This window comes from Anopheles nili, chromosome 2, assembly GCF_943737925.1.
Source record: "Anopheles nili chromosome 2, idAnoNiliSN_F5_01, whole genome shotgun sequence".
NCBI lineage: Eukaryota > Metazoa > Arthropoda > Insecta > Diptera > Culicidae > Anopheles > Anopheles nili.
This window is the reverse complement of record NC_071291.1, coordinates 59,904,361-59,919,963: the sequence shown is the minus strand read 5'-3', so window position 1 is coordinate 59,919,963 and position 15,603 is coordinate 59,904,361. Positions and strand designations below refer to the sequence as shown.

Below are 15,603 nucleotides of genomic sequence, written 5' to 3'. Positions count from 1 at the left end.
TGACTGGCATTCGAGAAAGCTGTATATATTGAAATTTACATCGATACACAGTATATGTCTTTCCAGAAAGATAATGAAACGAAACTTATCAACGCCAACGCGCCTTAAATTTTCTCATCTTCAAGCATTCCAGCAGTATTTAGTGTAATGTATTACGAAAGAATTGTTTTAACGTTTTTTTTCTTTTGCTAACCGTATAGGTGAATTTCAACTACTTCGAATCAAATGATAGGCCATTGTTATAGGAGGTTTTAATATTTCTATTATTTACTTATGAGTACGTTTTTTTCTTTGTATCCTTCAACCTTGAATGAACTTTGGTTCGTGCAGTTATTTTATTTTATTGTATGTTATTATCATTTAATTGAGCGTATTTTAACATTAGTATTAACGGGTAAAACTGTACAGTATCTTTTTTTTATCACTCCGCAACTCCTTCCGTAGAAAGAGTATTTTAATGAAATTATTCGTACCCTCTCTGTACTGTGTCAATCTAACGGATGTCCGTGTATGCTAACTGATGCGGTATCAATTCGTTCGCAAAGAAATAGAAACAATGTGGGTTTTGTCGCAAAATTACTATGTGCTTGTTACTTTTGAGAGAGAGAGAGAGAGAGAGAGAGACCGTTTGGCAAGCGCCTCTACGGAAACTGGTGACTAGAATCTCCTCCTGCGTCAACATTCCTTTACTGCGTCGAGCCTAAAATTACACGGGAACGAAGTTCCGTCCAGCAATGTTCCGACAGGTTGTGCCGTTGGTTCACACAGTTGAATCAATGAGAAGTGTTACTGTAACAATACTAAGTATTATCGAAAGGAATAAAAAGAAAATCAACAAGTTTTATCAGAATGTACGGAAAGATGGCAGAAATGAACAGCTGTGTACAAACCTGCTAAAGTTATTTTACATAATACATGATTTTGGAAATAAAAGAATAAACATGCGCAAACGTTTTGTTTTCGTATTTTGTCAGCTTTTAATTATGTTCAGCTTCCCGATTGGCTTGGCCTAATGGTTTTATACTCAGATTGTTCTTTATTTCAGGTTAATTGCTATTTACAGTACAAAGTTTGGTTTGGTTACGAGTAGCATGTAAAATTGTCCAGCGTTTTACGACATTTAATAGATTTCCGGTTGAGTGTGTGAGTTGCTCCGAAACAAATTCGTACGGCTTCCGAGCGGCACGTTTCGTTACAGCGTATCCACTTCCTGTTCCTTCGGCACAAATTCTGCTCATCGTGCATCGCTCGTCCGTTCCATCGTGCTGCAGCTAGCAACGGATGTGCACGTACTGCGCAAAGGTGTTCGTTATGTTGCACGTTTTGCTTTTTGCTTGGTTCATATTAATTGGTTCGTTACACTAAAACATGCTATTGAAGCAAAAGCACTTAACATTTCGTTCGCTGGTACATTTCAGCGATAACTCATTGTCTATCCCTATTTGAATGCGAAATCTGTTCTATCTAGTCGATTAAAGTCTATAAAGAAGTATCAAAACTGGCGTAGGAAAATCATACGAATCGAAACAAATGTACGGCCCGGACATTGGGCAAAGACAACGGCCTTTTTGTTACTACAGTTTGCTGCTTCGCTGTATGTAAAATAGCACTAGTAGAAAAAGTCGACGTAACAAGAAAACTACCGGATTGGAATCTGGTTTTTCTACCTTTGCTTAGATATATTCAACAGTGGGTCGTCCATCAGTGTGTATCTATTTAGCCATTAGGAGGGTTAAAGATTATTGTACCGCGCAGAGCATGTCTAACTTACCGTTCCACTGTTCCACTTTGGTTTGGCCGGCGATTTGTTGAGTCTGTTTTTTTTCATTGCATTTTTTTTAATATCAAATTAATCTTTCTAACGCTTGCAGGGTGAAGAAGAAGAAGAAGACGTATAGAAGAAAACGGGGGTAGATATGGTTTATGCGCCATATACCTTTCCTTTGCTGGAAAACAATTCGCATCAGCTGGAATAAAAACTATCGAGGACTCGTTCGACTACCACAAAAAAAATCTAACTCATCCCGAACCTAACGCAATCACATTGTGCTGATTGATAATTGAGTTGAGTATCCACGCGTGGGCTAGAAAATGAAGCACTTTGAAAGTCCAGCTAAAATACACGTTTTTGTTGTTGTTGCTGTTTTTGGAATTAATGCACTTTGTGATATTTAGGGCTATAAAAGCAGGACGATAATGGTTCCTATTCCGTGTCGCAATGCATTGTAAATAATATTATCTCTTCGTGCGTTCTGTCACAGCTTTTGCTTGTCCGAAATGACCATCGTTAATTTTCAGTAAAAGCTAATGCACAAAACCGACGCCTGGAGCATCGCGAAAGGACACACGCTTGTGACGGGGCTCGTTTGCTTTCGTCCTTTTTAATGGTGGTATGGCGAAAACCCCAAACGCTCCAGTCCTCGAGGATCCTCCCCCGCACTAGCATCGCAAACGATTAATTCAACCCACCCATCGTTCGGCTAGGCGCTTTGATTGCGCTCAAACCATCCTGATCCTGAGGGGATCAGTTTTCCACCTCCAGTGCGGTGTCGTCGATGGTGTGCAGCCAGTTAAAAATCAGCATATGCCGCTCGTACTTCGACAGTGGCTTACCCCGTTCGTTTTCGATATCGTGAAAGGTGAGATGTTTCTTGGGCCCGTGGTGTCCGCGTGGGTTGGCACCGGTTCCGGCACCACTGGTACCGGATTTTTTCAACGTCAGCACCGCACCATGCTCCGGCACGGTACCAACCTCGCCCAGTGGTGGCCCCGGAGAGCTGGTCGATTTTCCACCCACCGGTGAGGCCGACGCGTTCGACATGCTCGATGGCACGATCAGTTCCGTCGGGCCGGGATTGGTGGCGGCAAACGCGGCTGCCTCGAGGCGATCGAGATTGAACTCGCTCTGGGACAACCGCTCCAGCGCACGGTATGTCGTAAACAGTCTCCGGCGGATGTAGTTCTGTCGAATTTTCTTATTCACCGAGCTGATCAGATCCGTAACGGTGAAGCTGGGCGTTTGGTTGGCGCTTGTGAGCGTTGGAACCTGCGATGATTGGCCACCGTGCGGTGAGGGCAGTTGGGAAGTGGACGCCAGCTCACCGACCGCAACCCACGTCGAGTAGGAACGGGAAGCGTGCTCAAGCCGGGAGTGGTCAAATAGGTAGCCAACCTTCTGGAACGGAGTTAGCGCCAGCTCGGAGGTGGACAGACGGCCCAGGTTGTGCTGATCGGATGGCAACTGGTAGATGTCGGTGGTGCTGAAGCTTTTGTGAATTCCCAGCGCCGCCGACAGTGTGGCACAGTTGCGAATGAGATCGTTACTTTCGTTCCATCGTTCGGTCAGCGTTGACGATCTGAATTCCCAAGCGAATGGTGCATTTATATTAAAAAAAACACAACAAAATAAACAAACGACTTTCGGCGCTTCATACAACCTACCGATTTCTTTTGCTGTCCTTTGGGTTCAACAGACTGCCCAGCTTTTCCTCCATCGTTCGGTTGAGCAGACTGCAGCTGGACCGGTTCAGGACGCTTGTTGCCTCCGAGTTCATTGACGAAACAGAAATCGATATCAGCGAGAGGTCGGTGGAGAAGCTTTCGTGGGATGGTGAGCGCAGGATACGGTTCGTTACCGCCAGCGCCGGATTAGTGGAACTTTTCTGCGACGCCATCGATATCCTCGTCTGGAATTGCAACCCACACACGTTGGTATTGATAAATAATATCCATTTGGATTACGATTAGTAACGGGCAGCAGGAATATTACATATTACATGTATGGGTTGATAACAAATAATTAGAAATAACACAAAATAATTAACACAAATAATTAGAGCAAATAATATCTGTAGCACATACGTCTCGAAAGTTGCGTTGAATTCCTTATTATCACAAATAAATAACTTATAAAATTTATCTATTATAAATTTACCCTTTCCTTACTTTCGGTGATGTGAGGATACTTATTATGAAATAATCAATTATTTTGTAATTTGTTGCATACTAATAGATAAAAGAACTAAGTATACACGCAACAGCTGTTATTTTGTTCAAAAAAGAATATGTACAGTGAGTCTCGTCAATTTTATATTAACTAACAATATTTTATCAACTTTGAACCGAATCAATTCTACAAAAATGTTATGATAACATTAGCGTAAATTGAAACGATATTTAGCGCAAATATTTTCATTTGCATATTTCAAATTTAACGACTGCTGGAAAACAAAAATACAGATAAAGAATCGTGGCGTATTGCAATCGATTGGCAACCAGATTGACCACAATTTGTTGATTTGGAAATCAACCGCTGCCACATGGCGAGTTTGGAAGAAGGGGTTTCTGAAATTGTGTAACAATTTGTATGTCGCAACCAAACTAAGGGAATCAGAAAAGGACCAATGAGCTTAAATATATGAGCATGCATGTTCCAAAACGAATTGCGGTAAGAATAATAATAAATTTTAGTATATATACAATTGCCACAAGAATATGATCGTTCACACGTTTTAATAAAATTTCAATCGTTTCGAATTTTCATGTAGCTTTAAGAGATACTTGCCGTAGATTAGAGGAAGTTTTCCGATAGTACTTTAAAAATTAAATGCCTATTACTTCGGTGTTCACAATTTGTTTCGATTTAACACTTTAATTTGCCACATGGAAGATCGCGTGTTGAATTAGTACCGTGTCACGAACTGCACGCTGTGAGTTTGATCCTTACTAGGCGAGCCTTTTTTTTTGGTATCGGCACTAAAAGACCTCAGTAGGCTATTAAAATGTGATCTCGGGAAACTCCGCTGTTGCTAGCTATTTATGGAAAATTAGACCATTTCCACCATCCGTTGTTGCGCTGCGTGGAAAATAGTGAATTTGGTGAATTGTTTCGCTCGAAGGAGGATTGTTTTTTGTGTTCACAACGTTTCACGGCACCGTTGGTAATCTTTTGTGCACAAATTAAACCGATTTCAGGCAGTGCTCGTTTCGTCTTCACATTCTCGCCACACTCCCGGGCTTGATGTATGTCTGCCGTGCGTGGTTGCCGTTGCTCCCGAGAACATGGGCACTGCTGGGTACATATCCTGTCTTTTTCTGACGCCAGAACCCGCGCTTGAATATCGATTAGCTCTCACGAGCAGCACTTTGCGTAGCAAAATTTTCACAGCATTTTCCGCCCGATGGTATGGCACTAGTTTCGGGTGTTTTTTTTTCTTACGGCAGCAAACACTAAACTACTTTCAGCGTGCTGAGAATGCTCGGTATATTTAAGTAGTACGGTACCAAAACTATTTCACCAGCAGATGTTGCGGTTTCAGCGCTCACACACTTCGCTTTTTCTTTTGTCCTCTGCAATAGTAGACACGCTAAATGATTATTTTCTTTTTCCGCATTAGGTATGCTTTCAAAATATGCTATTATAGCACCAGCTCATGTTACGTTACGATGGTACGGTTTCAGAAAGCTCTCACAACTCAAGGGTATGCGGTGGACTTGCAATTGGCAAAAGGAGAAACGCACAGCATCACACTAAATCCGCCACTCCCAGGTCGGAAAATTCCACGTTGTGAACGTTGAAAATTTTCTTTACGCAATTTTTTACCGACCATCGGGAAAGAGGAAAATTTCTCACACCATCCACTGACAGATCATTGGGTTCGATTTCACGCCTACGCCCTTCACCCGTTTGATGCTTCGCCGGAAATGTAGCTCCTTTTTTTCCAATGGGTCAACCCCCATCCGGCGGGGTGATCCTGCTACTTACTTTTCAAGCCTCAAACGAACACCGCTTTTCAACAAAGCTTTTGCCTTTTTAGACGTACACACGCGTGTGCTGTTAATGTTTGATTTATGTGCCACCGTCAACAAGAATTTTCAATGCGCCATTCGTCTGGCCGGAGTTGGTCTACCCAGCCGCTGGGTATGCTGTGCTGTGCTGTGGAGGAATGTTTTGCACCCCCGGCGTAAACGTACCCCCCAAAAAAAAGGCTCCCGCTGTCCCGTTCAGCCATATGTCGCGCGAATTCCACGCAGCCAGGAAAAGCTTGTCGGAAGCGTTCGGCTGGGCAGCTGGTTCGGGTTTTGCTCGGTTTTCCCTGGCGCATGGGTAAAGCGAGATTTGTACACCCGCGCACTGGGCGTGCAGGACGAAATTTCGTTCAGTGCGGGAACTAATTTGAAAAAGTTTCCTGCTCGTATACGCATCGTATGTAAATCAACAGGTTTCTTAGAGAACAATTTCATGAGAATATCATTTATATGATTTATGAATCATTTATAATGCTAGTATTAAACGTTGTAAGAAGTTCAGTTCATTTTTGAATCAGATACAGAATGCTTGATCATAATTGCATAAAAGTGAAGTAAAGGGAGCATAATGCAAGTGAGACAGAAGCATTGCATGATAATATATTTCTTACTTCCTGAATTACAACCTGGACCTTATTTAAGTTAAAAATCATATTACACTAGAATTAGAATCCATTCACATCACATCGAAGAATATATATATATAAATTTATATCAAACTTATGATACAAACCAGTTTGCAGTGAATTCCATCATAGGCTCTGTATCTGTAAATCGGAGTTGTTTGGCTAATAAAAACGGTCATTTAAAAAGGTTAAATATTTTGAGACAAATTTACAATGTTTTCTTGTGCTCCTATTAGCCTTAACAAAAAGAATCTAATCGAATTTACATGACTGAACGTGATTGTGGAAGATGATCATTATCTGGGTATGTTGGTGACAAAAATGAACGAAAAATTAATGGGCGATATAAGCAGATATCCAAAGATAAATAGTATATTTTTCCTAATATTTTATTAACCCTTAAGTTACCTTAAAGCTACCACAGATAATCTTTGAAAAACGAGAAAAAAATATTTCAATTTATGGTATTAAAAGAAACATAAAACCTTATTTACGATGCCATTTTGTTGAATATCATGATAAATAGTACGGAATAGTACAAGATGAGCGGCTAAGCAACTAGTCGGACTAGTGTTACATTATTCAACAAGTTCGATGTCCGCAACAATAGCAGTTTTGTACGAGCTTCGCGGTTATGGCTGCACTTTTTGACGTATGTACTATTTGCGCTACACGGAGACGGATGGTTTAGAAAGCTAGCATGAACATGAACCGGTAGAGGAAGCCCGGTTGCCGTGAAGATCCACACCGTCACCGTAATCATTTCGCTCCCATAGTCCGTCTGTTTCCAAAATCTATTGAAAAGCAAGAAAAAAAATGCGGCGAAGGATTGATAAATTAACAGAACAGCAAAATGCTAAATGCAATTCAATTCACTGATACACGTACCTTACGAACTACCTCTTCGAATGCATCCTTCACGCCTTCGCTCGTTTTTGCCGATGTTTCAATAAACATCATTCGGTGTTTTTTCGCAAATCGGAAACCCTCATCTCTGGTTATGGTTCGGTTGGGTTGATCAATCTTGTTGCCCACGATCATTTTAGCCATATTGTTGCGTGTACCATAGATTTCCAGCTCGTTCAACCAAGATTCCAGCTTCTGGAAGGTGTCTTTCTTAGTGACGTCATATACTAGAATGGCTCCCTGGGCATCTCTGTAGTAACTCGGTGTGAGCGTTCGAAACCTTTCCTGCCCGGCCGTGTCCCATATAGCCAGCTTCACTTTCACACCATCGATGTCGAGCATTTTGGTCTTAAAATCAACCCCGATCGTAAGCGCCTGATCGCTGTCGAAGTCATTTTCTGTAAATCTCAGCATGAGGCTGTAAGGATTTAAAAAGATGAATGAAATGTAAGTGCGCCATTGATGATTGAACGCGATTGATGACATCACAAGTTAAAGGCATGCGATGTGCAAGTTTAAAGAACCCACAATGGCAATTTACCTAGATTTGCCTACACCACTTTCGCCAATTATTAATATTTTAAACGTCGCTAGAATGCGATCCTGTTCCATGGTTGATTTTTGAAATCTAATTAAGGTTTATTCTTTTGATGTGCACACTGTTTGTGCAACTCTTATTTTATGAACAAAGCAGCGCAAAATTCCACAATCAACAAGGCAAACTATTTCTTCGTTGTTTTTCTGTGGTTCTGGAACAGAATCAAACTGACATTCGAGAAAATAACAAATGAATCACGGATGTTTTTGACACCAAACTCAGTTGAAGAAAATTGTCAATAAAATCTGTTTTTTTTTATTTTTGAGCTGCATGAAAAACAGTGGGAAAATCTGTTACATTCGATGATAGTTTAGGTAACAATATTTACAGTTGTTTAAATTAAATGATCTGAAGTTAGCGAAAAATGTACCTGCAGAATGTAAGACGCTAGCCAAATGGAGATACTAAAAAGACATTAAAAATACAAATGATCGGCAATTAATAGTTCTATGTTTAGGAAATAGTTTTAAAATAGTACAACCTTTAGCTGATACACTATGCTATGCTCAGCTCCATATTTTAGTGATATGGTGTTCAATAACCGTAATTTAAATATTTTCTTTTTAAAATTTTAAATTATGTTCATTGAAAGTAGCACAGAGGTTTTAGAATTACCACAGTAGCTCACGAAGTTGGTTATCTTCATAAATTCATTCTTTTTTAGGATAATTTTGTTAGTTTATCATAATTAAAATGTAAATTGTGCATAGAAATTTGATGAATACTCAAAATATGGTCTTTAACTGCCAAATGTTTACTCTATTTATCTTGGTTTGTTGTCAAAATGTTCCAGATTGCAGTACCTCGCCGTACAGTGAACATTTTGCACGAGGCCTTAAGAACGGAAAATAACACCCAGTTGCATCATAAACTTCCAGTCGAAATCGTGCGTGGTCCGTCGAGTCCGTGTGTGTAAACTCGCTGAAAATGTTGAAAGCAGCCAGATATCTATCCCGCAGTTTGGTGGAGAACCGAGGGCTGTTGCACAATGTAAGTCAACTGTAGAAACATGCGCTAAAACCATGTAATTCAAGCACCGGTAAAGCAAAGCTCAAAGCCGTACGGCAATCGTGATCCAGAACAATCTTTACTGATACCAAACTTTGAGGTTAGAAGCATGTGAGGCTTGTGTAATACCTCATCTTCAACATGTAATCCGATGTATATCTATTGAAACTATCTTTATTATTTGAACCCGAATTGCTCCAGTTGCTGATGAGCCGGTGGGCTTACTCAACTATTAGAGAAGCGATAAAATCAAGCCAGTAAATGATACGCATTTTACATTTTATTTCTTCCTTAAACTTTACAGGGAGGATCTCTGCCCAACAATGTGCTGGCCCGGTTCAAGTAAGTATGATGAAATATGTTGCGAGATATGAAAACGATCATCGGTGCCGGTTACAGCCAGTTGTGAAATTACCTGTAAACTTCTTTTCGGCTAAAGAGCCTGTTTTTTTCATAACGATACAATTCTCAGCTGGAGAATAAGGATACGTACTTTTTTTGTGGCTTTTTTCTTAAAGCGAATAACGTAATCAGTGCGTAATTTGCCATCGTTAAACAAGGTTGCTCTATGTAGGCCTAAACCGGGCTGCTCGGATGTTACTGCGTAGAAGCTGTTAACAGGCTACCTCTTCCTAGAAACTAGTATTGAAATTGTGTTCATGACTTTTTTTGACCACATATGTTGCAATCTGGAAAGTGTATCAAAGACCCAATGTTTAAAGCTTTTTGTTTTCTGCCTTTATTTGCATACTTGCAGATCGGAACAGGTCAAAGGTGCCGTTATTGGTATCGATCTGGGCACCACAAACTCGTGCGTTGCGGTGATGGAAGGCAAAAACGCCAAGGTCATCGAGAATGCGGAGGGTGCCCGCACCACACCGTCGCACGTAGCATTCACAAAGGACGGCGAACGGTTGGTGGGCATGCCGGCCAAACGCCAGGCGGTCACCAATTCGGCCAACACATTCTACGCCACCAAGCGTCTGATTGGGCGGCGTTTCGATGATCAGGAGATCAAGAAGGACCTCGCCAACCTGTCGTACAAGGTGATGAAGGCCTCGAATGGGGATGCCTGGGTGCAGGGAAGCGATGGAAAAGTGTACTCACCCAGCCAGATCGGTGCATTCGTGCTGATGAAGATGAAGGAAACGGCGGAAGCGTACCTAAACACACCGGTTAAAAATGCCGTCGTTACGGTGCCGGCGTATTTTAACGATTCTCAGCGACAGGCTACGAAGGACGCGGGACAGATCGCGGGTCTGAATGTGCTGCGTGTAATTAACGAACCGACTGCTGCTGCGCTGGCGTACGGCATGGATAAGAGTGAGGATAAGATCATTGCCGTGTACGATCTCGGTGGTGGTACGTTCGATATTTCGATTCTCGAGATTCAGAAGGGCGTGTTCGAAGTGAAATCCACCAACGGTGACACCCTGCTCGGTGGTGAGGATTTCGATAATCATATCCTCAACTATCTGGCGCAGGAGTTCAAGAAGGACCAGGGTATCGACATTAAGAAAGACGCCATGGCAATGCAGCGGTTGAAGGAAGCCGCCGAAAAGGCCAAGTGCGAACTGTCGTCGTCCGTGCAGACCGACATCAACCTGCCGTACCTGACGATGGATGCATCGGGACCGAAACACTTGAACCTGAAGCTGACGCGAGCCAAGCTGGAAACGCTGGTTGGCGATCTGATCAAGCGTACGATTGCGCCCTGCCAGAAGGCGATGTCCGATGCGGAAGTCAACAAGTCCGACATTGGTGAGGTGCTGCTGGTCGGTGGTATGACCCGCATGCCAAAGGTGCAATCGCTGGTGCAGGAAGTGTTCGGCCGCCAGCCATCCCGTGCCGTCAATCCCGACGAAGCCGTTGCCGTTGGTGCCGCCGTACAGGGCGGTGTGTTGGCCGGTGACGTGACGGACGTGCTGCTGTTGGATGTGACGCCTCTCTCGCTCGGTATCGAAACGCTCGGTGGCGTGTTTACGCGGCTCATCACCCGCAACACGACTATTCCCACGAAGAAATCTCAGGTCTTTTCCACGGCGGCCGACGGACAGACGCAGGTGGAAATTAAGGTGCACCAGGGTGAGCGAGAAATGGCCACGGACAACAAGATGCTGGGTTCGTTTACGCTCGTTGGCATTCCCCCGGCGCCACGAGGTGTGCCACAGATTGAGGTCGTGTTTGACATTGATGCGAACGGCATTGTGCATGTGTCCGCTCGCGATAAGGGCACCGGCAAGGAACAACAGAGTAAGTATGCGCCGGACTGGCGGAGGTGGCTAAAAAGGTGGGTCTTTGAACTGACTGGATTGTTTGCTTTTTTTTCGTTGGTCATAGTTGTCATTCAATCGTCCGGCGGTTTGAGCAAGGATGAGATCGAAAACATGATCAAGAATGCCGAACAGTACGCGCAAGCAGACAAACAAAAGAAAGACCGCATCGAGGCGATCAACCAAGCGGAAGGCATCGTGCACGATACGGAAACGAAGATGGAGGAGTTCAAAGATCAGCTGCCAAAGGAAGAGGTGAGTTTTTTTTATCGCTAAAGCGCGATAGTGTTGGAGCTCGTTGGTTGAGAATGACCCTTTTTTCTTGCTCTCCCCTCCCAGTGTGACAAGCTGCGAGAGGAAATCACGAAGGTGCGAGAAATTCTGGCAAACAAGGATGAAGCTGATCCGGAACAAGTTCGCCAAACAACCAGTGCCCTGCAGCAGTCTTCTCTAAAGCTGTTCGAAATGGCGTACAAGAAGGTACGGTTGCTTACGCGTTTAGTTGCATGGTTCCTGTCTCAACGTGTACTAACGGGTTCTTATTCACTCTTTCTGCAGATGGCATCGGAGCGTGAAGGTAGCGGTAGCAGTAGCGGAAGCAGCAGCAGCAGCAGCAGCAGTGGCGGATCGGAGGAAGCCGAGAAGAAGGAGAACAAAAACTAAAAACAAAAATTATTAGCGTTAAAACAACACAGACTTTAATCACATTTACACATACCAGACGGTACGCGTGAGAAAAGAGCAGTAGCGTAACTTCGCAAATCCCAAATGTTGTAAGCACGCGAAATTGCTACAATTTCGGTATACAGACCAGAATAAACAGGAAATGGCAGAAGGTTAAACCCACTATTAATGCGCAACGATTATTTATGTTGGGGTTTCATGTTGACGAAAATCCCCTATTTCTTCCTCAAGACCCTCTGTAAAGCGTTGCATCATGCTCTGGAGCAGCATTTGTGGGATGGCATTTTGCACAAATTCGGCCACTGACCCTCTGCCAGCAAATGTAACCTGTAAATCTGCATAGCGTTATCTATATAGGGCATAGTTTTAAACCCGCTGCGATCGCATTTAAATCATACTTGAGATGGGCAATAAGAGGAGTGCATGTTGTATGGATTTCAATTTATCCACATTGAACACCGATCCGTTGCTTTATACGCCGGGGGAGGAGTGATTAAATTGCCATTAGCTGTAGGAGCAGGAGCGCATTAGCGAAAAAGTGCATTATGTTTTCGTTCAACAGGCAGCTTGCTAAAACGGAATGAATGTCCTGTTCAGTTCGTCACTGGCTGGTGTGTTTAGTAGAGGTATAGTGAATGTTTTATTATTTTTCGTAGTTGCAATAAAAACATTAAATCTAAATTTCAAACAGTTGTTGAATTTGTATTGCACCAAGCCATAATCTCTAAAACAAGTATCAAAATTTTCGTATTCGTTACACTTTATTGCAATTCCCATTAACGACTTAGTCGTTCATGTATATAACTGAACAGCTTAGCTGTAGTGCGTGTTAAAGCTCCCAAAAAAAAAGAGGAGCTTATATCCTTAGAGTTCTACCAATTTTGCATATAATTTTCTCACATTCACAAATCCTCATCGTAATGTTTCGCGCACCAAAAAGATAAATGAGATAATTCCATTGTCCGCTAATTGATAGTAACTTTCACGCGACTGTATGCATTACCGACGACGCCGCGAAGGTTCCATATGTTGGTAAATGATTCCGGTTGCGTGTTGTAGTTGCTATCGACGGCTTTGGACAGGATCTCTACTGCACCCTTCTGTCCAGGTTTAACAGGGACGTCTGCGGACCATAAGGACCACGACCAGTGGCGTCCTGGACCGGTACCTTTTTCCGTCTCATCGAGCTTAGCTACGGTCCACGTTTTCCCACCATCAGCGCTAACGTCGACCCTCACGATAGCGGATCCACCTCCGGACCAAGCGTATCCCTTGACCGTAACGAATCCATCCTTTCCGGCCAATTTTTCACCCGTCGCGGGCGTACAAATAGCTGACGTGACCGGCATGTTTTGAATGGCTGGTGCGGTTTTGAAATCAACCGTATCCCAGTCGGTGCTTGGACTGAACGATTTGTAATCGTTCTGCTGCCAGTGCGAGGTGCTTTCGTTCCGCGAGACGACGATTTTTCCGAGCCATTTTACGTTCCGCGAGCCCACCACGCCTGGTACAATCACACGGATTGGGTAACCATGGTCGCGGTTTAACGGTTGACCATTCATTTCGTACGCCAGGATCACGTCACCCCGCGGATCCATCGCCTTTGCCAGCGGAATAGAGGCACCGTACGGTGTGCTGGTTGGATCCGTGTCTAGACCCTCGAACTGCACGTGTCCTTCGTCGTCCCCTTCGCGAACGCCCATGTCCCGCAGCACGTCGCATAGTTTTGCACCGCTCCATTCTGCATTGCCGACGGCTGCCGCTCCCCAGGGCAGACCTTTGATCGGTTTGACGTCCATCATTTCACTTCTACGGTTGCCACCGCACATGATTGTCGCCGTAACGGAGTGCTTGGGATAGTTGAGGATGTCTTTGAAATGGATCGTTTTCCCTTTGCCTGTCTTTTCGTTCTCCAACTCCAGCTCGTAGCTTTTCACGTCTACATCCGGTACGGGCAGATGGTTGCGTACGTAGAAAAATTGACTGAAAACCAATAGGATGCATACTTATTAATACGACGATTGATTCGAAAACGGTTGGTAACAAAATTCAACGTTTGCAGAATTGCTACATATACCTACGTTGGCGTCACAAAGCTGTCGACGAGAATGGACGCCGGTGGTTCAGCATTGAACGGCTTCAACGTTGCCGGCTTGAGAATGGGATGCCGTTTGGGTTCCGTTGACCAGGGATCGTGCAAGTCCTTCGTGCCAACAACATCATCCGGCCGCAAATTACCGATCCGGAAGGATTCCAACAACGACAGCACTTCCTCGGTGTTGTGCTGTTGGAAAATGTGCCAAAATGGATCGATAGCTCCGCCAGCGGCAAGCATCACCTTATCGCTGCCAGGATGCTTGGGCACGAACTTGGTGATATCGTACACACCGACGCCGTACGTAACCCATATGCCGGAGGATGGTGAATTGTGCTTAACGATTTCATCCATCGTGTATTCGGGTAAATCTTTGCGTACCGCATCGTGGGCTTTACGGATTTCATCGAGCGACACTTCTTTTGCGTAAATTTTTGCCGAATCGTTTTCTGAAACATGATCAAACGGAATGTTTAACTTAAGGTTTGTTTTAGCTAAGGGCAAAGGTTTCTTTTACTTTGTTTTTTTTCTATTTAATCGATTTTTAATCTAATTTACCACAACTAGTTTCTCAGTCGCACTCTCTACAAAAATATGATTGGCAGCACGTACTTATCTTTTCCGTTATCAAATATGTCAGCAATGATCCTCCAAAGATGACGGCTGTCGCAGATAACACACTATCAAAAGAGCCATTGCCGCTTGAGTGATGCTCCTGTTGCATCGGTGGCTTTTGCACTGCGGTGGCTCTTTTGTCGATTGCAGCATTACCCTTGGCAATTGAAGCCGCTCTACAAATGGTAGTTTGTAAAATGTGGCGCCTGCAAAGATTAACCCCAATTGGATCAGTGAAAAAAAAACAGTTGATACGATTTGGAGATTAAGTAATCTCAGTTTACTCACCTGTTTGTTAGGAGAATTTTGCACGAAAACATGTTTCGTTTTTTTTTTGGCAGCTATGTTAAAACCGGTTTGTATCAACACGCTGTATCATTCAACGATGGGGGGCACTTTTGCTGGAGATGGGAAACAGAAGTGCAATACTTTTTATCTGCAGCTTGAATACCTACAAATGCGCACAAGAAAACAACAATAAATACGCATTTATTCGAATGAAACACCTAGCAGATGTTGATCGTTTGTTTCGTCCACGACGAAAGAACTATTGATAAGAGATAAGCGCTCTATCGTCGCACAAACCGCGCAGCGTAAAGAAAATAGAAGTACCTTACTTGATTTAAATTAAGTTATTAAGTGAATGAAACTGGTTCAAATTGGTGGTTTGAATTTGCACATAGACAATGAATTATCCTGCTTGTATTCGAAACAAAATTCCACTCTACTATGCCGGATAGCGAGCAAACTCACTGTTCTCTTGACCCTTCGAGCGCCCAACTCTGTCAAATGAGCCGATTGTTGCCGTCCCTCACGTACAGCTTGTTCTGTTGCCACGTTGAAAAATCATATTTAAACAAAGCATCAAAATATGTTATTTTGTTGCTTCGTTAGCTATCTGATAATCTATAAAGGGTTCTATTTTGATCAAACGCAGCTAATTGTTAGAACTAATAACGAACAAAATACAAACATCGATATGACAGATCG

General features: G+C 43.3%; 4 protein-coding genes across 4 annotated transcripts; 1 reads left to right on the top strand and 3 right to left on the bottom strand.

Moving 5' to 3' along the window:
• Positions 1–2,524: 2,524 nt before the first annotated feature.
• LOC128721141 (uncharacterized) lies at positions 2,525–3,674 on the bottom strand. The gene is made up of 2 exons (XM_053814864.1): positions 3,442–3,674; positions 2,525–3,356 (listed from the first exon to the last, which is right to left on the bottom strand). Exons 1-2 carry the CDS (start codon positions 3,672–3,674, stop codon positions 2,525–2,527), a joined length of 1,065 nt encoding a protein of 354 aa, XP_053670839.1.
• Positions 3,675–6,821: 3,147 nt separating this feature from the next.
• LOC128730445 (ras-related protein Rab-18-B-like) lies at positions 6,822–7,989 on the bottom strand. Its single transcript, XM_053823491.1, has 3 exons — positions 7,882–7,989; positions 7,323–7,758; positions 6,822–7,228 (listed from the first exon to the last, which is right to left on the bottom strand). Exons 1-3 carry the CDS (start codon positions 7,950–7,952, stop codon positions 7,130–7,132), a joined length of 606 nt encoding a protein of 201 aa, XP_053679466.1. The 5' UTR covers positions 7,953–7,989; the 3' UTR covers positions 6,822–7,129.
• An 865-nt stretch (positions 7,990–8,854) lies between these two features.
• On the top strand, positions 8,855–12,585 carry LOC128732079 (heat shock 70 kDa protein cognate 5). The gene is made up of 6 exons (XM_053825242.1): positions 8,855–8,928; positions 9,251–9,288; positions 9,704–11,199; positions 11,287–11,474; positions 11,559–11,699; positions 11,778–12,585. Exons 1-6 carry the CDS (start codon positions 8,866–8,868, stop codon positions 11,880–11,882), a joined length of 2,031 nt encoding a protein of 676 aa, XP_053681217.1. The 5' UTR covers positions 8,855–8,865; the 3' UTR covers positions 11,883–12,585.
• A 23-nt stretch (positions 12,586–12,608) lies between these two features.
• Positions 12,609–15,277, bottom strand: LOC128732078 (sulfite oxidase, mitochondrial). Its single transcript, XM_053825240.1, has 5 exons — positions 15,226–15,277; positions 14,902–15,064; positions 14,611–14,819; positions 13,985–14,447; positions 12,609–13,886 (listed from the first exon to the last, which is right to left on the bottom strand). Exons 2-5 carry the CDS (start codon positions 14,931–14,933, stop codon positions 12,869–12,871), a joined length of 1,722 nt encoding a protein of 573 aa, XP_053681215.1. The 5' UTR covers positions 14,934–15,064; positions 15,226–15,277; the 3' UTR covers positions 12,609–12,868.
• Positions 15,278–15,603: the final 326 nt, after the last annotated feature.